This window comes from Lottia gigantea (genome assembly GCF_000327385.1).
Source record: "Lottia gigantea unplaced genomic scaffold LOTGIsca_24, whole genome shotgun sequence".
NCBI classification, from domain to species: domain Eukaryota; kingdom Metazoa; phylum Mollusca; class Gastropoda; family Lottiidae; genus Lottia; species Lottia gigantea.
In genome coordinates, this window is record NW_008708707.1 from 802,624 (window position 1) to 824,788 (window position 22,165).

Genomic DNA, 22,165 nt, shown 5'->3' on the forward strand with positions numbered 1-22,165 from the left:
GGGGAGGTGGACTGTTGCTCAGCAGGTAAGAGATTTGAGAATATAATGACGCCATTTAGCTGGTCATGTCAGGTATATGATGGTTAAGTGTTCTAGTTTCGGTCGTTATGTGAAATTTGTCATCTTGCTTCATTAATCCAAGCAAGTTAGACGTAAATGGGTGCACATTAACTGGCCATGTCGCCATTTTTTTGTACGTTATGTTTCATCGATATTGTTCTAAATAATCTCTTTTACAGCTCAACTTCCATCCACACCAAAGATGCTTACACTCGATAGAAGGAACTCAAAGCAGAGCATTTCCACAGTGACGCTCAATCTCGATTCTGAAACCGGAAGTAGGTATTTTCAACTTCCGGTTGAAGATGATGAATATCCGCTCAATGTACCTAACATGCGACCAAAAAAGAGATACGTGGGCCCATGGAAACATCCCGGAACTCTGGTGGATAAAGACCAAACGTATTTCAATATGGCTTTATCAGGAACGAAATATCTCGATAAGGGCAAAAGGAAAGGAGACGAAATGACTCAGTCTGAAACAACAAACCAGAACAAAGAAAATAAGGAAATCCAAAATGGCGGCTTTGGAATAGACGTACCCCAGTTTAAGCATCCCTTACCACCAATTTCAGTCAAGGACATGGAAAATCATTCATTGTTGCCCTACGGTTTTGGATTCAATCAAAATCGTTCAGACACTTTCATGGGAATTCAAATCAGAAGAAACAAATTAAAATCATTGGATGATCAAATTGCTTCCCAAGCCAGGCGCCATATTTTTGCTTGTAGTAATGTAGGGTCTGTTCGAAATGCGTGCCGAGCAAATCAAAGTGTTGTCGCTCTTAAACAAACACTAGAAGCAACGAAAACTAACGGACACCAGAACAAACAGAGTTCTACACCGGTAAGGTTTTCGAACACACCCGCATCCTCATGTCGTGCTTTAACAAGAGGAGAAAAGACTCGACCTTTGAACGCTGAGAGAACCGGATTAGCCATGCCAGAAATCAATGGTTATTCCATTTTAAAATAAAATGTGACTCTTATCTCTTACATTTTATGGATGGGGACATGCTTCAAAAGCAACACTCTAAAGGGACAGATTCGCCACTAACAGGATTTTTTTTCCATGCTAAGGTAATCAGTAAAAGTGTTCACAGTTCACCATCGAAATGTGAGCCTTCAAATACCTTTGTGACCAGAATTATCCGTGTTAAAATTTTAAAATGACGAGCCGTCTTTCTTGAGACTCCGCCATGTATATAAAAGCCACATTTTTAGAAATAGAAAGAGAAATTTCTAGTTTGAGGTACTGAGGGATGGTATGATTTTCGTGCAGTTATACTACTATATACTTCTGAAGACTATTTACACATATTCAAGACCCAAATCTACTCCCACCCTATAACAAGGCGAACCATGACCTTTAAAGAAATACAGTGACCAATGATTAGACATAAAGGCTCAACGACCTGGGAGAGAAGTGACCAAAGCACTCAGTAGAAATGGACAAAGGAAATGTTAAACACTCGAAGAGAAACTTGAATAAATACATGCTCTGAACCACTTTTGTCTTTATCTTCACTAATTTAATTTGAGACTGAAACAGCTGCCTCTATTGTGGTATTTTTCTATATCGCTCTACAATTGATGTATTGTAGTATGCAGTCTTGGTCAGTAATGATACAGATATTGTTTGGCTGTAGTTTGTAGTATCAATATCTGTATCATTACTAACCATTACTTCAAACTACAGTCATACAATATCCATATCAGTATCATTCCTAACCATTACTACATACTACAGTCAAACACTATCAATATCTGTATTATTACTTACCTCTACTACATACTACACAAACACTATCAATATCTGTATTATTACTAACCATTACCACATACTACAGTCAAACACTATCAATATCTGTATTATTACTTACCTCTACTACATACTACAGTCAAACACTATCAATATCTGTATCATTACTAACCTCTACTACATACTACAGTCAAACACTATCAATATCTGTATTATTACTAACCATTACTACATACTACAGTCAAACACTATCAATATCTGTATTATTACTTACCTCTACTACATACTACAGTCAAACACTATCAATATCTGTATCATTACTTACCTCTACTACATACTACAGTCAAACACTATCAATATCTGTATTATTACTTACCTCTACTACATACTACAGTCAAACACTATCAATATCTGTATCATTACTTACCTCTACTACATACTATAGTCAAACACTATCAATATCTGTATTATTACTTACCTCTACTACATACTACAGTCAAACACTATCAATATCTGTATCATTACTAACCTCTACTACATACTACAGTCAAACACTATCAATATCTGTATTATTACTAACCATTACTACATACTACAGTCAAACACTATCAATATCTGTATTATTACTTACCTCTACTACATACTACAGTCATACAATATCAATATCTGTATTATTACTAACCATTACCACATACTACAGTCAAACACTATCAATATCTGTATTATTACTTACCTCTACTACATACTACAGTCATACAATATCAATATCTGTATCATTACTAACCTCTACTACATACTACAGTCATACAATATCAATATCTGTATTATTACTAACCATTACTACATACTACAGTCAAACACTATCAATATCTGACGTCTGGAAACAAACAATTCAGTTAGCTCAAAAGAGTGAGTCAGTCGAGTCTAAGATAGTGTTTCAGGCAATGTAACATTTGTCAGCTTTGTTTAAATTAAATTTCGAAAAACAAAAGCAATAACTCATATTTGATATTTCCCGTTTTTTTGAATAAGGTTCACCCTTGGGCGATGTTAAACATTTGGCAAACCTGCATCCATCACCAGTTCATTATATTCAACCCATAGCCATACACTTCTTTCAAACGTTTTTTTTTTGGTTTTGTATACTGCTCTTCTCTAAGTGAAACAGAAAGGTAGGACGTAAACTCCATGAAAATTAATAATTCCGTACAAATCTGCCCGGAACTGTAAGAGTGCGTTCAAATAGAACGCTTTTCAAAAAACAAGGGAAAAAACTAATTACATATTTTTCAACCCTTTTAATGAGGTTCCTAAATGATTTTTATGAAGTTTTATGTAAATTTATGTAAATTTATCAATAATTGTGCCTATATTGTGATAGAGTCCATCGTTTGTTGATAATAAACAATTTCACAAAGTTTCGTTCAAATCGTTATGTGTTACGCCTTCTCGAGTATTTACAAGCTACAGATTTTCATTCATAATAATCACTCGTATGATAATATACTAATCAAATAAGCAATTCGCTCACATCATATCCTTCACAAGGGATATTAAAATGCTTATTTTAGTGTGCTAACAATGTGAAATGTGCACAATATTTATGTTTTTGAAACCTAAAAAGTATGATTTTTTTAAATATTAAAAAAAATTGGATGAAATACATCAAATAAAAAAAAACGTGGTAAAATTGGTCTAATTTAACAAGTTACCATGCCTTGGTATGTAGCTGTAAGGGTAGTTATGACTATTTACCACGCTTACAACGCCAATGGTAAATAGCCACTGCCATTTAGTAGTGCTGGGTATCGTCAATCATGCAACGATACGATACGATCGCGATACAAGGGTCACGATACGATACATATCGCGATGTGGAGTAATGGGATAAAAATCAACATTTTTTCTTCAAAGTTAATATTAATTCATAACATTATAACTGTGATATTTGGTAATATAGTTGATAGAAGTGGTTAGGGTCCACTATCTTATAAAAAGTTTCTAACAATTTTTAGTAACTTATAGAAATCCCAATTTTTTTATCGCCAAGTATCGATACACAATGTTGCGATACGATACGCGTATCGTGGCATGTCGTATTACGATACATCGATTCACCGATATATCGTGCCAGCACTAATATTTAAATCGCAACATTACTATCACTGGACAAATAAATGTGAATTGTCGGAAATAAAGACCCTTGCACAAGAAGTCACAACGAAATTAATCATTCATTACTGAGACAGATTCAACTTACGGAAACTGCCGAGGATTGCCGAAGTACCTGTACGTAGACAAAGAAAGACTGGATGATATAGGCAACCATTCATTCCTTAACCAGATTCAGCTTTATATTTATTGATTGTAATATTTTTTGAATTTTAATTGTGTGTTGAACTGTTATGGAATTTTATGCACACATGTTGACAGTACTATACATATATAGAGATTGTAACCGAGATCTTACAATCTTCTTGAACACAAATATTGAGTGTCTATGTAGAACCTTTTGCTCTACGTACCGTACTTTATTTTTATGCAAATGACAAACAAAATATCAGAAAACCTAAACGAAATTGAAATATAGGTTCTACTGGCTGTTACGTTAACGTATGGACTTTTTTCATCATTTGGTTATTAGAGTATAGCAGGGAAGAAGCAGCTTTATTCTGCTGGAGCTTATCTACTGGATGGCACTTGACCAACTTTGACCAACAGATCCGGTCTATCAGTTAGTCCTTCGTGTATTATGAGATCAAACTTCAATATTTAACAAGGATATCGACTTCGGGTCCTGAGGATCGTTTCTAACTTCCAATACGTGTGATATTATAGCAGGTTTTATTCTGCAGGATCCTTGAACAACTGATAGCATCAATTTGCACCATTCCACTTTTCAATCAGTCGTCTGTGGTTCCTGTAATTCCTGCAATCCCCGATACAGATACAAAATTAAAAAAAACTCTTTACAATCCCTTTAAGCTGAACTAAAATAATATGGATAAGAGAGATATCCGTACAGTTGATGTCGACGAAGTTTTGATATCGTTGGGTGGTGTTGGGCGATATCAAATTATCAACTATGTAGCTGCTTCTTTAACTTGGTTCTCAGAAGCTTATCAAGTCATGGCCATCATTTTCATTGGTAAGTGTCAAATCAATACTTTTACCGTGGTAAGTATCAAGGCTTCATCATGGCAAGTGGCCAACGTTTTCCTTGTTGGTAAGAATCAATGCGCCATCGTGGCAGGTGGCTATCGACTTCATTGGTAAGTATCAATGCTTTATTGTGGCAAGTGGCCATCGTCTTCGTTGATAAATATCAATGGTTCATCGTGGCAAGTGGCCATCGTCTTCATTGGTAAGTATCAATGGTTCATCGTGGCAAGTGACCATCCTCTTCATTGGTAAGTATCATTGCTTCATCGTGGCAAGTGGCCATCGTTTTCGTTGGCAAGTACCAGTGGTTCATCGTTTCGAGTTACCATCGTGTTCAATGTCTAATCGTTGTAAGTGGCAATATTGTTACTTGGTAAGTATCAATGCTTCATCATGACAAGTGACCGTCGTCTTCTTCGGTGGTAAGTATCAAAACAATTATTTTATCGCAATAATATTATTGTGAAAGTGGCCAGCTTGTTCATTTGTAAGTATTAATGCTTCATCGTAGCAAGTAACCATCTGGTTTTTGATAAAGTATCGATTTTTTTCGTTGTAATGGCCATTGTGTTCATTGGATGGGTAAATTGTTCTTTTGTATGAATGTGTCATACATATTTTCACTTTAGGTTTGATTGCCCTGACCACGTATTGCCCATTGCCACTCGGTCGATTTTGTGTGATATTTTCTGGATCCATTTATTTTCAGCCCAGGCCAATGAATGTGTCTGCTCACCAACATTAAATAGCGCGATGCTAACGAACCAAACAAATTTTAAAAACTACGCAGCAGATTTTGAATATAATCAAACCTAAATTGATTACAACCAAACTCATTTTGAATACGGTAGATGTACCATAAAATACTTGTATAATGCAACTTTCGAATATAACACTTCATCCTGTATCCATGGTTACGAATAGGCCAAACCTAAAGATTTTTCGCTCGTTTCCGATGTAAGTTTATTCCCATCTTTAAGCCTGTTCTGTGTTTCTTTTTCGTGTGATAAATTGTGGTAAATTACAATCAGGGAAAAAGCTCGTCAAAGTGAATCCTGAACACTGATAGCATCAATTTGCACCATTCCAATTTTATCAGACGTCTGTGGTAAGTAGTATAAGAGTATCAAAAAAATGACGTTAGGAAAAAAGTGATTTCTTTTTAAATTATATAAAGTGCCCCCTATCTATATACTCTTATACTACTGTGGTACCTGCAATGCCACTAAAAACTTAATGTTTTATAACGCCACTAATCGCTAAGTCCTTGTGTGATAAAGCATATTTTGAGATTAGTGACGTCACTTATTTTTAGTGCTAGAATTGCTAGAAGCACACACGTGTGATTGAAAATTGGAATGGTGTATAAATTTTAGAAAACTTCTTTACAATTCTTTTAACATTTTAATTACTTGGCATCATTATTAATTATGCCGTACTGTATTTGCCAAAACCCTGTGTTAATATCTAGAATTAAGAAAGTGTCTACCTATACTGACAGTTATATTTTTGATGAAGTTTCTTATAATCAGCAAATCACATCTAGGATACATTTCAAAAACAAATAAAGTCTACACAAAGACTCATTTTTTCTTTTGGCTTTTATACAATCACCATTGGGATAGCGTATGGCTTGCTTCTAATAGGAAAAACTAGTGTTGAATATAAACTGCGTCTTATACCTTGACTGCAATAGCCATCTTTCTTGTGTTATGGAAATATAGTACAATAATTTTATTTTCTATCTACCTTCGTGCCTTGTTATTTTGGTTGTGAGCTATTACCTATCTATCTTCGTTCCTTGTTATTTTTGTTGTGAGGTATTGCCTATATACCTTCGTGCCTTGTTATTTTGGTTGTGAGCTATTACCTATCTATCTTCGTTCCTTGTTATTTTTGTTGTGAGGTATTGCCTATATACCTTCGTTCCTTGTTATTTTTGTTGTGAGGTATTGCCTATATACCTTCGTGCCTGTTATTTTTGTTGTGAGGTATTACCTATCTATCTTCGTTCCTTGTTATTTTTGTTGTGAGGTATTGCCTATATACCTTCGTGCCTTGTTATTTTTGTTGTGAGGTATTGCCTATATACCTTCGTGCCTTGTTATTTTTGTTGTAAGCTATTGCCTATCTACCTTCGTGCCTGTTATTATTGTAGTGAGGTATTGCCTATCTATCTTCGTGCCTTGTTATTGTTGTTGTGAGGTATTGCCTATCTACCTTCGTGCCTGTTATTATTGTAGTGAGGTATTGCCTATCTACCTTCGTGCCTTGTTATTTTTGTTGTGAGGTATCGCCTATCTACCTTCGTGCCTGTTATTATTGTAGTGAGGTATTGCCTATCTACCTTCGTGCCTTGTTATTATTGTAGTGAGGTATTGCCTATCTACCTTCGTGCCTGTTATTATTGTAGTGAGGTATTGCCTATCTACCTTCGTGCCTTGTTATTTTTGTTGTGAGGTATCGCCTATCTACCTTCGTGCCTGTTGTTTTTGTTGTGAGGTATTGCCTATCTACCTTCGTGCCTTGTTATTATTGTAGTGAGCTATTTTCTATCTACCTTCGTGCCTTTTTATTTTTGTTGTGAGGTATTACCTATCTACCTTCGTGCCTTGTTATTTTTGTTGTGAGGTATTGCCTATCTACCTTCGTGCCTTGTTATTTTTGTTGTGAGGTATTGCCTATCTACCTTCGTGCCTTGTTATTATTGTTGTGAGGTATTGCCTATCTACCTTCGTGCCTTGTTATTTTTGTTGTGAGGTATTGCCTATCTACCTTCGTGCCTTGTTATTTTTGTTGTGAGGTATTGCCTATCTACCTTCGTGCCTTGTTATTATTGTTGTGAGGTATTACCTATCTACCTTCGTGCCTTGTAATTTTTGTTGTGAGGTATTACCTATCTACCTTCGTGCCTTGTTATTTTTGTTGTGAGGTATTACCTATCTACCTTCGTGCCTTGTTATTATTGTTGTGAGGTATTACCTATCTACCTTCGTGCCTTGTTATTTTTGTTGTGAGGTATTACCTATCTATCTTCGTGCCTCGTTATTTTTGTTGTGAGGTATTAACTATCTACCTTCGTGCCTTGTTATTATTGTTGTGAGCTAAGACAGTTTACGACACTCGTGGTCAAGGCTGAATATAGTCAATATACAATCCATTCATTAACAGTATGTAGAGGATTGGTATTACGAGACACACTATTTTAGCTTTTTGCACACTTCATTTTCTCGATCATTCGCAGATACGCACGTTTCACTCAACTTTATTTTCATAATTTGTTTCAGGCGGCATATATGCCATGGGCTCCTGGAGCCATTTTTGGAACTTGTTGCTTTATTGTAACAGGGTTGATGTTTTTACTACCCGAAAGCGCTGATAGAGAACTTCCACAGAATATGGAAGAGCTGAAGTCAAATTTATACAACAAGATTTAACAGTTAAAGATGCCATGTATTCATTAATAAAATCTCATCAATTCAAAAAGATTTAACCTCGTTCGGCTGGTTGGTGGCGGCCATATTTCTTCAACAAGCATAGCGACTGCTAGCAGTAAAATATGAACATACGGAAGATACACAGGCGTAATTTTTTGTTGATAAGTAATTCAACATTTTATGAAAGTATGATAGCTTTAATCCTTGATTACTGTGTTTTTATTAGCCTAATAAGTCTCGTCGCCACTTTTTTAATACGTAAATAGGATCCCCATTCACTTTGTCCAAATAGCTTCCTAGCCAACGCGGCGTTGAATTTTAAGCATCAAAAACAACATTTTTATACAAAGGACTATGCCCATATTCATATAATAAGGGTTTCGCCCAGGAGTTCAGAATTTACGTATAATTTACAAATTAATTAATAAATAATATAAACGGAAATCAATAGAGTCTTCAAAAATATACAAACAATTGAATATGAATAAGAATTTTATTGTTAAGAGACGAACATACAAGGGAGACAAGACATGAACAATTTCTACCGCCAACCATGCATTTGATTGAGATGGAACTTATACCTTGGTATTCAATGCTTTCATCAGAACTTGGATGGCAAATCTATTTACCCACAGAAAAAAAATGAAACCAAGACCTCAGAATTTTCATTTTATACATGATTATTGTGTTGAGTTTGGATTAACAGTCTAAAAAAACAAATTGAAGTCAACAATTTTAAGAACACTAATACTTCCTCCAATTCATTGAACTGTTGGCATTTATATTTCGAATCACCCTTTGAAAAAGATACCTTTAATTAAAAGACTATAGAAAAGCAACACACTAACAACCCAATAGCTAAAGCCATAAAGCAGTAAAAAATATAAGATATAAAATGAGACAAAATAATAAAAGAATTTGAAATATTTTAACAATTACTCAATAGCACTAACAGGAATCACAGCCTTTCATATTAAAGTAGATACAATCCATACAACTATAATAAAATAATCATTATAGGCCTATTAATGGGATTTAAAGAGGTTTTAAAAACTTTTTAAGTGTATTGAAGACATAGCATCGATTTACACCATTCCAATTTTCAATCAGATGTGTGTTGTTCCTGCAATTCCACTAAAATTAAGCGTTTAATGATGTCACTATCCCAAAGGTTTTTATATACTACAAGCAGATTTTGCTATAATGATGTTACAAAATGCTTAATTATAGTGGAATTTCAGGAACCACAGATGTTTAAAAATTAGGATGGTGCTATCAGTGTCCCCGATAACCTTAAAAGATAAAAAAAACCTCTTTATAATCCCTTTAACAGTACTGGTAGCTCTAAAATAACTTGACATTCTGTTTTATTGTATTATATAGTTCCTAAATTTACTCTTCTGATATCTTTAACATAGTAACCATAAGCAAATAACTGGGAGCTAATTTAAGCACTAGAAGCTGAAGCTAGCCTGCCACAAATTAAACAAGCAGGAAGCCTTGCAATTAAAGCTGATAATAGTTTGAATCAATCGCCTGAAAAATAAAAGAATCAGTTATGCAGATGGACCCAGAACTGAGAATTGAGAATGAGCAAGAATTTTAAATCTTATTAGCTATGTAGACTCTCTAAAAGGGATGCCGAATTGACAAATACAGGTGGAGAATGGAATAAGTTTTCGAGGAATTAGTGGAGTATAGCGTTAAGTTAAGTTATGTGTGAAGAAGTTGTATTTATAGAAGGGAAGTAACTCTAAATAGTCCAATTGCTACAGACAATAGTTAATTTTCTGTCATATGATGTGTTCTCTATTCAGACTACGAGATCATGACAATGACAGCAATTGTCACCTTCCATTTATCATTGAAGTTTCTAAATGCAGCTATCTGATTGGATTATACACTAACAAATACAGCCAATCAACTGCCTTGACAGAAAGACTGTAAACAATTTGACTGAGAGTGTAATGGAGGAAAATAGTTTGTAAAATAGCAGTAAAGCAATTTTTCAAAAACACAGACACAGGCATGTTAGGGTCATGATTAGCCAGTTAAAACTTTGAATGGACAAGAATCAAAACAAGATCAGAAGTTAACCACCTACCACTAATTTCTGCAACAAAATCGTGAGCCACAATCTACATTACAGCACCCACTGGCTGTCTCAGGGAATGGATCATCTGTTAAATTATCACAATAATACAGCTGAGAGTGGTCCAACACAGGGCATATTGAAACCAGTTCATAGATTTTCTCCCCTGAAACGTCCATACAACCAGACAGATTTAGATATCTTAAATTCGGTAGACTTCCCAACTCCACCAGATACCTACAAAGATATAATGAATACTAACTAATGTTGCGTTCAATACCCATCATGATTTCTGCATTCATAAGGTATATAATGTGAATTTTCTGATAAATCTTTTTGCATTGCACGCTAGCAATTACGACAAATCAGAACTCTCAACACAAAATAAGTTCTCTTATTGTGCCTTAAAACTAGGCACAGTCCGGCTATATATTGATCTCTAACAAACGAGATAGATATAAATCTTGAATTATAATCTTGTCAAAAGATGTCATACGATGAAAAAATGCGACTACTGATGTCAAGGTATTAAAAGGCGTTCATAACAGCTTGACAATGAAAAGATGATCCATACCTGATTCCATCAGTTGTAATATTCTGACATCCAGACAGATTCAGATATTCTAAGCCTGGTCTAGTAGTACTGGATGATGTTTCTACCTTATCTACACTATCTGATGACTGGACAGTCAGAGACTTCTCAGTTTTCATTTCTGTATCACTGACAATTAGGTCATAACATATTTCAGTCTGATGAGGAGAGTTATCTCCCTTTACTAATGACACAAGTTGATCGAATTCGTTCTGAAGTTCTTGAAGACCTGTCGATTTATCGTAATTCTCAAATAAACAGTCTTGTAATACGGACACGGCTGCATCGACTGGACAAACAGAACCACCATCAAAATTCACAGAGTCTCCAATGGCCATTTTTCCACACTGATTACAAATTCCACGCTTACTTTGTCTTGAATTAGGGCGGGAATCAGTATTTGTTGCAGACGCACTTTTCCTTGTTCTTTCAAAGTCTTCAATATCACATATGGGATCAATTTGCATCTGAGTAAAGTCTTTAGAATCTTTGGGTATCACTGAAGAAACGTTCGAAGCCGATGGTGAAGAATATTGCAAAGCCTCGGCAAGTTTTTGAAGGGTAAAGTCTGTAATGTTTTTACAACCAGTTAAATCTAAATATCGTAACTTACTACCATACTTTCCTTCTCCAAGCCTGCAACAAAAATAAAATGAAGTTTTTTACACCCCACTGAAGTATGCAATGAGGCAAATTTTGATTGGACAGCAGAATTATCCAACCCTTCTTTTAACTGTCAAGTAATCTTTAATGTCTTGAAATAGAACACTGTTCACTTTACACCTATGTTTTGGAAAATACTTTTCGTTAAATCATGAATATTTTGACCTATCTCGAAGCATAAAAAATCAATGAAGACTGTCGGTACCCTTTTTCTACATTAGGGAGCCCCTACTACCCCCTGTCTAAAGAAAAGTCAAAGAGGTGATACCTTGCTCTGATTTGAGCATAAAAGAAATCTGCAGATCAACAAAGGAGATAACTTACACTTTAAAAGCTGCATCTGTCACTCGGGTCTGTTTTAAATTCAAATATTCTAGGTTAGGACAAAACTTTAATATTTTTTTCACCTGCAAAGAAATAATGACAATTAACAACCTGGACTACTTCAGTCCTCTTCACAAATATAAACCTAAAATGAAACAGATGTCTGACTGAAAATTGGAGTGGTGCAAATTAATAATGGAATCAGTAGTGATCCTGATACACATAAAAAGACCAGGAATAATTTTTCACTTACAATGCCATTACTCAGTCCTCTACTGTAAGCTAAAGAACACTTCTTGATGAAATGGCCGACTCGTGGCAGTAAATATTTTACAATGGCTAACAATACTTTCACTTCTTTTTTAACCTGAAAAGGAAATGGGGAGTTTTACATCCTACTTATCTTCAGCTGATTGGATAAGGACATGCTAGAAGACATTGTTATTAATGTTGACTCAGGTGTAAAGGGATTGGATATTCATGGAAAGCATGGTTGACAGCATCCTCCTGCACCTAAGGTGTAATCCTGCTTGACTTAACTGCAAGGGGTCCAGCCAAGGACCAGCCTGTAGACAGCATCCTTGAAATCCTAAGTCAATATCCATCCAGATCTTTTTCATCTGTGTTGACCCAGGTGTAAAGATTGCTGATAAAAAAAGATCAATGTCAAGAGTCTCAGCCAAGGACCAGCTGGAAGAGAGCATTCTTGAGATGTTTCAAAGCTATACCTGTTGTATGGTGTCATCACCTCCACTAGAGAGTTCACTTCCTGGTGTCTCATCAACATCAGCATCCTCATCTATAACAATATAAGTTTCGAACACATCAGCGCTGGTTTCCATATCAGATTCTTCAACTTCTTTTCTATTACTCCACTTTCCTAAAAGTAACACTTAGTTAAAGGGGAAGTCAAATGATTACGCCATGCCATGAGCAATGAGGGAAATTTTGTTAAGACAGCTGCATTAGCCTATACTTTTCTCAATTTTAAACTGTTGAGGGATTTACAAGCACAGTCTGTAGACTACAGGGCCTCAGTTTTCAACGACAGCTCCGCCAACCTGAATCACTGACTAGTTTAAAAAACCTGAAGGTATTAAAATGCTTAGAGAAAACCCTACCTTGAGCCCAGTGAACCGGATACAACTGTGTCCATAAAGAACCATCCAGTGATAATGTATTCAATCGTTGGGACACCTGACTACATCGTGTCAAGTCTATAGGGGTACAGTATGATAATATATTCAACAGAATCTCATCTGGTAAAATATCTAAACTTGGTTTACTGTCTGCTGATTCTTCTTCTTCACTTGAAACTTCACCTGCAAAATAACAGGATTCAAAGGTAAAAACCAAGAGGAAAACAGGAACTAAGTTGCTAGGTTGCTAGTTCAGAACTCATGGCTATGGTGTACGAGCACCTTAAGATAAGTTGACAGACAGAAATTTATAAGATAAGTCGACTAATCTTAAAAATGAGTAGACAACATTCCACGAGATATGTTGACAATTACTTAAATGAGACCGGTTGACATAAACTTATATAAAAAAGTTGACATAAACTTACAAGATAAGTTGACAATAACTAACAAGATAAGTTGAAAAAAACTTACAAGATAAGTTGACAATAACTAACAAGATAAGTTGACAAAATCTTACAAGAAAACTTGACAAAAAACTTGAAAGATATATTGACAAAATCCCAAGAGATAAGTTGACAAAAACTTACGAGATCTGGTATCTTCAACAAATTTCTCTTCTTGATAATTATCTGAAGCTTTACGAAGATGTTGTTTAATAACCTCAGCTTTAATAGCCTTCAATTCATCATAGCTGAAATATTCTATCAGCATGGGTTGAAATATCTGAAATAAATTGAAAAGCTTAAAAAATATTAAATGACTTTAACAATTAAAGCTCAATTGAGTTCAGTACACTTTAAGCTGATTTTTGCTATATTAATACAAGGCTTTTTGATACAAAATTTTAAGAAAGTAAGAGAGACTGTGATGTAAATAATTTCTACAAATGGGGAGCTAGCAATAAGGGGCCAAATATCCTTGTGGCCCAATATTTGTGTCCTTAAAGACATTTTGAATAAGGAAAGATCTAGTATTTCTCAAAAACTTTGGGGAGTAAAAATCAATTTTCAAATTATCTATTTTACTGGCAATCCTTATAAAGAATTTGAATTATGTATATTGTATTTGCATAATTTAACGATGAATATATTGTTGAGACAATAAAAGTGTTGGCAGCATTCCAACTCATTTATATTATTATAATATCACAAAACCATAAGCTTATAACAGTAATAATGTGGTGTGTTCTGGAATGATTTCAATGTCTGATTAAGCTTATATTGATACAGGTTAAACTGTTTATGCCATGTTTATAAAATGTAACAATTTTCATGGATAATGAATGACCTAATGATTAAACTTATGGTCTGCCATTTTGAAGCACCAATTAGACATGACTGGCACATACATGTTACATCCAGAGCCCTACACAAGACACCATAAAAGTAAAAGCACTTACTGCTTCTTCCTCTTCCATATGTGGAATAAAGCTCCCAGTAAATTCTTCTAAAGCTCTGCGTAATTTAAACCCATAATGGAGACGCTCTGCTTGTGGGCGCCACATCCATTGGAATCCATCTTTGACTAGCTCCAACATCTCTGACAAACGGTTGTCCGAGTGACAGTTGCACACGGCACTATTCCTGATGGACAGGGAGCGCAGTTTCTGTCGTAGTCTACACAATATATACTTATTTTCAATTTGTTCGTGAATCTTAAATTCCTGGAAAGCATTACAAAGATTCTCCAGTAAAGTTGTAAGATGAATAACGTTAGAAAAGTTTGTAGCTGTCATCTGAAAGAAAAGAAACTAAAATTGAAATGGTTGTAAAATTATTTCCTAGATTTTTATGTGTATCAGGACATTTATGGCTTCTATTTGTATCATTTCAATTTTCTGTCAGATGACAAATAATTTTTGCATGGAAACTTGACGCAGAATGTTAAATCTGAAAAGTGAAAACAAAGTGGTTTTTGAAACAATTGTCAAATACAAAGCAATGATACAGCAATTTAAAAACTAGAGTGCTTTGTCATTATCAAATGAACTTTTATTCATGTTCATTGATTTGCAAATGAAATTGAAGCTTGTTTGTTAAGTTTCAGAAATCTAACTCTGTTACTTTAAGTCGAGCTTAAGGGTTATTATTTTATTGTACCGATACTATGCGTTTTAAGTAAGTTTATGTAAGGCATATATTTTCCCTTTAGGATGAGTTTGATAGACAAACAACTGAACTAGCATTCATAAAATAACATTTTATTTGTTTGTTATATAAACAGTGGTACAGTTTATAGTTTTATACGTTTTATCATCCATGATGATTGACTACCTGATGAAATACATGTCGCATAAACTTGGACCTGTGCCAAGATAACCGGATAAGAAATTATACAAGTCATTTAAGATAATGAATAATCACAGCCTAGAGATTCCTTCGGTCTGCTATTTTCACAGTATTTCAAAGTGAAATAAGCTTTGAATTGGCACTTGATTCCCTGCCTCTACTTGACATTTTTTCGTAACTCTGACACTGTTGACATGTGTAAAATCAGTAAATGCCAAAATTGAGCCAATTTCCACCTTGAAAAAGGCTAGGAACTCAGATCTGCTGATTGACAGTTGTGAAAAAGTTTTCCTGAAATGATTCTTAAATTGACAAACCTGGTCTAAGTAACCTTGAACCAATTCCTTCATTCTAGAATGAGGAACGGAGAAGACATCCACTTCTTCTGGCCAAGTAGGAGCCATTTTGGATTTTTAATCTCGCACAAGCTCGTGAGATCTCGCGAGAATTATTACATCACGTTGTCAATGGCGACGTTTATGTTCGACACGCTCTTTTACCCGCAATATTATTAACTCAAGTCAATATACGGTTGACTTTGGAGGTGTGTGCATTAATTGAAAAAGTTTTAACAGTGGAAAACATTCGCACAAAATGGCAGCTAGAAACGCAAGTATCACTGTTGAGAGTCAAAATTTCTTGACCGAGGCAATTAACAAGGAGCGAGATACCCGTTTAAATTGGCATCAAAAAAGAAGGGGGCAGGATGCGGTGAAACCCCGACAGATGGAAGTATTTCGCCGAAATATTGAAGAAAGATCGAAACCGTCCGAAGCTTTGATGGAAAGATTACCTGCAATTACCAAAGAACAACGATTCAATAAAAAGAAAACCACTGATTGGGATGCGTTGGTCACCAAGAGTGCGTCAGGCAATGTGAATACTGTTTTGAACATGCGTCCAGCAACTCCGGACACAAATTCTAAACTTTACGACGGGTTCACCAAGGAAGGAAAAGGCCGATATCAGTATTTACAGTCCAGATATTTCCAAATTCCTGAGGAAAAATTTCCATATCCATTGTTAAATTCCTGGGAATACGGATGGAGATTGAACGACGTGGTCAAAAAGGAGGAAATTAAAAAACCGACGTATGGGCGAACCCGAATCGTCGCGGATACGTTTTACACTCGCACTGGAGCTATCTAATTTGAGATCTAGCTCGGATCGGCCTTAAGACTGTGTTCCTAATTAGTAGATGTAAATATGTTTTATTTGAACATCTGTGATGGAGACATAATGCTCAATATTTTGGATTTTTGGATTCGAGGAACTTTTTTTTTCGGAATTTATTGTGCAACGATTTTAATGTGGAGCAGTTTTGAATATATTTTTTTCATATTTTCCTCGAAATGTACATAGATTTTTAATGAGCTTTCGTCAAAAAATATATTGCCGAAAAATAACGGTTATTTTCGTAAATTAGTGTATATAGAACTCGCTTAAATCATGTTTGCTGTTATTCCTTGTTATCCACAATATTTTGGGATACTTTAAAATTTGTTATTGTGCAAAGATTCATTCTAACATTTGTTATTTTTGTTCTGTTAATATTGATGGGATTATCTGTGTGAAATCACAACATTAAGCAGTATGTATAGAAAAGGCTCGGTGGGGGGTTTGCAATTCCACTGAAACGTTATTATAACGTCACTATCGCAAAAGCTCCATAATATCAAAACTATAATTATCATTGTCCTGTTATTTGACGTTACTTACTGCCTTCTTCAGAAACACCCAAAATAGATCTCCATCACATCTTAATCCGTTATTTTAACAATTATTTAAAGTTTATATCTTTTGCGCTTTTTCCGGTGGTGACGTCATAGGAACCACAGACATTTGACTGACAATTAGAATGATGCTGTCAGTGTCTCCGATGCACATATAAAGTTTAAAAACCCTCGTTGCAATCCCTTTAAAATTCTTGCTGATCTTTTGTTTATTGTTTAACATTAGGTTGGTAAGGACTGAAGGGTTTTGGTTTACATTTCGTGGGAGGTAATGTTACGGTGGGTGTAATGTATCGAGCGGACCCGAAGCTCAAATCTTCCTCATAATTACAATATTGTGATATAATCAAGATAACGAATTGCGGGATAGCGAAACTCAAAGAGGTTATCATAATGCTCTACTGGTTTCGTTATCCAACAATTTGTTATTGTTATCATAAGACGCTTCGATTGGTTAAAGAATAATGTTATTAGAACATGACTGTGGTAAAAGCCTTGTTAGATTACAATGGAGACGAAAATATCAGAAAAAAGCAACGAAATTGAAATCTGATTTTAATTTGATTGTTAACATTTTGACCCTTTGGCTGTAAGGGCATGCAACCTTTTGAACCAACCTTCGTTTTGTTGTACATTATTTGACTGATAGAGGCCCAGTTGGTGAATGGGATAATCTCGCTAATAAGGGCTTAAATCTCTCAAGTACAAGCTTAATCCTTCAGTTCAAAACGCTTTAAAGGGCGCATGTCTGAAAATTTCATACTTCCGGTAAGATGAGATGTGCTCGCCAAACCGTGCTATTAATAGATTCTTCAAAACTTGCATTATATATTGTGAATATTAAAGTACATTAAAGATTTTCTGTAAACAAGACATAAATTGTTAGCAAATGTTCGGCTTGTTTCCTCTCATAGCTATTGTCCAATAGCAGACGGGTAAGCAAGTACTGTCCGCCATTTTAAATATTTCTTGAGATAAGGTCTAGTTTTCGACACCTCACGTTCTTATCTAAGATAATTAAATCAACACTTAAAACGTGATTTATCTTCAAATAGTTTATAGGCTATTGAGACCGTGTATTTAGAACACAGTTATTTTACTTAAGTCCTGTTCAAAATTTCAGTGTTTGTTGTATAGTTAGGTAGTCACAACAGACACAAGATTGCTTGCCTGTGTGAAAGTTGCACTATCCAGTTTCATTATCTCGGTTTGAGTTATTTTGAAGTCGATGCCACACCTAACAGGCATTGTGCTGTCTTGTTCTTCACTAGTTCCTGTTGTTAATCTGCCGTTTTGTTTTTTACTAGTTCTTGTTGTCAATCTGCCGATTTTGTTGTTGCCACTTATTGTTGTTGACATCGTTGTTTGTTTGTTTGTTGTTTTTTACAACTCTGGAATCGACATAATCCGGCCTAATCAGATAATCCGTCCATTTTAACTGATTATTGATTTTTCTATCTGTATCGATTGTTTCTACATTTTAAGCCACTGATTATATTGTAATCCTTACTTGTATTAAGATTTAATGTATGAATTGGAATTTTATGGTTACATGTACTTTTACTTTGATTTGTTGAAATATAACTGGACACACAATGCAGTAGGCAACGAGGGAACTTTTGCTGCGACGTGAGTACCTTAGCGTTGAGTTAACAAAACCTGTCATAATGTTGAGTTGTCTTCTACAGCCCAGCTAAAAACCACAAAATTGTTTGTGTAATATGATTGCAGAAAGTTCTCCACTGGGTCCCAGTCGACCCAGCTGTAAATGGGCACGGATAATCTGGGAAAGACCAATGCCAAGAGGTTTGGCCAAGACCAGTTGGTAGAAAGGATCCTTAACTGTGAACCTTAGTTGTTATCCTTGTAAAATATAGTTGTTTCCTTCTTCAGAAATCTATCAGACACACTTGCCAAATTGCCAATTGGCAAATTATCACACTAATTAGCCCTAATGAATTATATTGTATTGGGATTTCATGTGATATTATCGTGATATCAGACAATAAAGTACTTTTATTCTTCACCATCTGCCCCTTTTAATTACTCTGATTTAATTATCGTTAAAGGGATTTAGTCGTCTAAATTATATTCTTAGCAACTGATATATAACTATGATATATCCCTCAATATTCGCTTAACCATTTGAATTTGAATTGAGTTACCCGTATGTAAATACGGAACTACACGTGTGTGCTTTATGCATTTTCAGAACTAAATTCCGACGGGCCCGTTCCCCACAATTGAATATAAACGAAGTGTTTTAACTATTCGAAATTTCAGTTAATATCTATCAGTTGATATACGAATATTTCTTTTTAATTGAAAATGGAGACGTTTATAGTTCGTTACTCTAAAAGGGGCTAAAACTAGCATTATTTTTTAAATACAACTTCCTTAAAAATGCTAAAGGATTGTAATATATTTGTTTTTGTACAAATGTCCATCATTTAATTCGCCAATGTATATAGGTATGTTTTTTTTTATTATTTTGAAATGCATGATTGCTATATTTTATGAAATAAATAACAATATTGAATATATACGTAATGTCTTGATTTCCATTCATAGCTATATAATGGTACATTGGGTTTTTGAACAATAGTTTTACAGTCTACGCCCTCTATTTTGCATTCTATCGTGCACGTACATGCTTTGATCTTTTCATTGACTTTTGTCTTTGTATACGAATTTTAGGAGTGGGAGTTTTACGTCCTACTTTTCCGTACTTTATCGGGCTAATGAATACAGAGTACGCAATGCTATGTACAATAAGGCTAATTTTGGCCATTAATCTACGTATCGCCGAATTCCAACCGTCGAGGTTGCACTGCCTGCGATACACGGGGCCTCAGTTTATTGCCACATCTGAACGATATCTGCCCCCGACATGCGTTATATTAAAAAAAACACAAAGTATGGACTATAGTAGAGGCATTTGCAAAAGTACAGATTCTAATAATACATTATGCATATATCATAACCATTGTAGTATATATCGGCAATTGATATACTTTAATATAATATGAATAAAGACCGGGCGTTATTGTTGATAATACACACTTAACGATCTATATACTTATATACTTATTATAATCTTTATATAGATCTCAGTGATAATACAGGTTTAATATTGTATAGTACTTGTATATCATTACATACCAAAACAAGTTTACAATAGAATTTCGCTAGTAGTGTAGAATATTTATGAAACCTTGGCGTTTCCGATAGTTTAAATAATATGAGATGATAGTCGCCATTGTAAATTTATCCGATGACCTTAAAGGTATATTACCCTCTAATTGAAATGGAATGGAGGAATGGAAACTGAAGCTTTGGTTATTTTCCTCTGTTAAAGCAGGTTGCATTTTATATAAATGTTTGCAAACCTCGGTTTATCATTCTGAAAAGTGGTACGGATAGTTGCAATTAAGCTCAAAGAATTGGTAAAACCTAACAGTAGTCGATTATATTCCTTTAAATGATTTCCAGCAAAAGTGCCAAAAGAAAGCTGATATTGAGTTCTGCCTTTTAAGCTTGTGAAACACACATTTAGACGACTTAACGCCTTTAAATCATTACGGTTCAAAGATGTCAATGGATTGGCAATGAATTAAAATAGACTTGACGTGTTATTGGGTTGCTTTACGGATCAATTTCTCTTGTAATTAACACAATCTATCCATAACACTCACAATTTTATCTATTACAGAATCTGTTACTCTACACAGTAATCCGACATCTTCCATATCATTCAATCTTTGTTTCTTATTGGGTCAATGAAGGTGGATATCGTTCTACAGTGTGCAATGAGGGAACTTTGTAGGGACAATCATTGGACAGGGATTATTAATGAAACAGAGGTTAGTAATGGAACAGCAACAGGTAATAGTAATGGAACAGAGAATAGCACTTTAACACTAACAGAGAATAGCAATGTAAAGATTAAAAATGTCGCAGAGCATAGTAATGTTACAGATCATAATATAAAGGAGACAGAAGAGTAAAAGAACAGAGAATAACCATAAAGGAGAATGGTAATGTTACAGTGAATACTATGTAACAGAGAATGGTAATGTTACAGTGAATACTATGTAACAGAGAATGGCAATGTTACAGTGAATACTATGTAACAGAGAATGGTAATGTTACAGTGAATACTATGTAACAGAGAATGGTAATGTTACAGTGAATACTATGTAACAGAGAATGGTAATGTTACAGTGAATACTATGTAATAGAGAATGGTAATGTTACAGTGAATACTATGTAACAGAGAATGGTAATGTTACAGTGAATACTATGTAACAGAGAATGGTAATGTTACAGTGAATACTATGTAACAGAGAATGGTAATGTTACAGTGAATACTATTTAACAGATAATAGTAAGGTATCAGGGAATAGTAATATAACAGCAAATAGTAATGGATCAGAGAAAAGTAATAAATCGGGGAATAGTAATGGAACAGAGAAAAATTTATACATCGGGGAATGGTAATGGAACAGAGAAAAATTTATAAATCGGGGAATGGTAATGGAACAGAGAACAATTTATAAATCGGGGAATAGTAATGGAACAGAGAAAAATTTATAAATCGGGGAATGGTAATGGAACAGAGAATGGTAATGGAGCAAAGAATAATAAGGTAACACGAATAGTAATGAAACAGAGAATCTTGCTAAAGGGAACACTGAGTAATTGAGGAAATAGAAGATATCCACGTAACGGATTAAGCCTGCAGGTAATTGCGTGATAACTGAATGATAGTGCCTTTATACCTTGTTTTATTATTGATCATTTTAACGGAGATCTAACTGTAATCGATATAAACTGATTGGGTTTATTGATTTCTGTATCGATTAACACCTTATTTATTACCGTACTGTCAATATCGAATTCCTGCAGCC

The 22,165-nt window shown here is 34.7% G+C and overlaps 4 protein-coding genes across 4 annotated transcripts in view; 3 read left to right on the top strand and 1 right to left on the bottom strand.

The window, feature by feature from the left end:
- The window catches only part of LOTGIDRAFT_231904 (hypothetical protein), a 3,630-nt gene extending 2,069 nt beyond the window's left edge, over positions 1-1,561 (top strand). Inside the window, exon 2 of the mRNA XM_009055282.1 lies at positions 240-1,561. Within this exon, the coding sequence (XP_009053530.1) occupies positions 263-1,036 (774 nt within the window). The 5' untranslated portion in view covers positions 240-262 and the 3' untranslated portion in view covers positions 1,037-1,561. The remainder of the gene's footprint in view (positions 1-239) is intronic.
- A 5,520-nt stretch (positions 1,562-7,081) lies between these two features.
- On the top strand, positions 7,082-8,001 carry LOTGIDRAFT_116643 (hypothetical protein; the record flags this gene model as incomplete). The annotated part of the gene is made up of 3 exons (XM_009055283.1): positions 7,082-7,250; positions 7,356-7,472; positions 7,874-8,001. Coding segments are annotated over 3 exons (414 nt in total), but the record flags the coding sequence as incomplete, so codon positions are not given.
- A 2,526-nt stretch (positions 8,002-10,527) lies between these two features.
- LOTGIDRAFT_116755 (hypothetical protein) lies at positions 10,528-15,926 on the bottom strand (the record flags this gene model as incomplete). Its single annotated transcript, XM_009055284.1, has 10 exons — positions 10,528-10,750; positions 11,088-11,289; positions 11,452-11,741; positions 12,093-12,175; positions 12,346-12,459; positions 12,821-12,967; positions 13,209-13,414; positions 13,789-13,957; positions 14,634-14,969; positions 15,840-15,926. The coding sequence occupies 10 exons, from the start codon at positions 15,924-15,926 to the stop codon at positions 10,528-10,530; spliced, it is 1,857 nt and encodes a 618-aa protein (XP_009053532.1).
- Positions 15,927-16,011: 85 nt separating this feature from the next.
- On the top strand, positions 16,012-17,057 carry LOTGIDRAFT_203814 (hypothetical protein). Its single transcript, XM_009055285.1, has one exon. The coding sequence runs from the start codon at positions 16,117-16,119 to the stop codon at positions 16,669-16,671; it is 555 nt and encodes a 184-aa protein (XP_009053533.1). The 5' UTR covers positions 16,012-16,116; the 3' UTR covers positions 16,672-17,057.
- Positions 17,058-22,165: the final 5,108 nt, after the last annotated feature.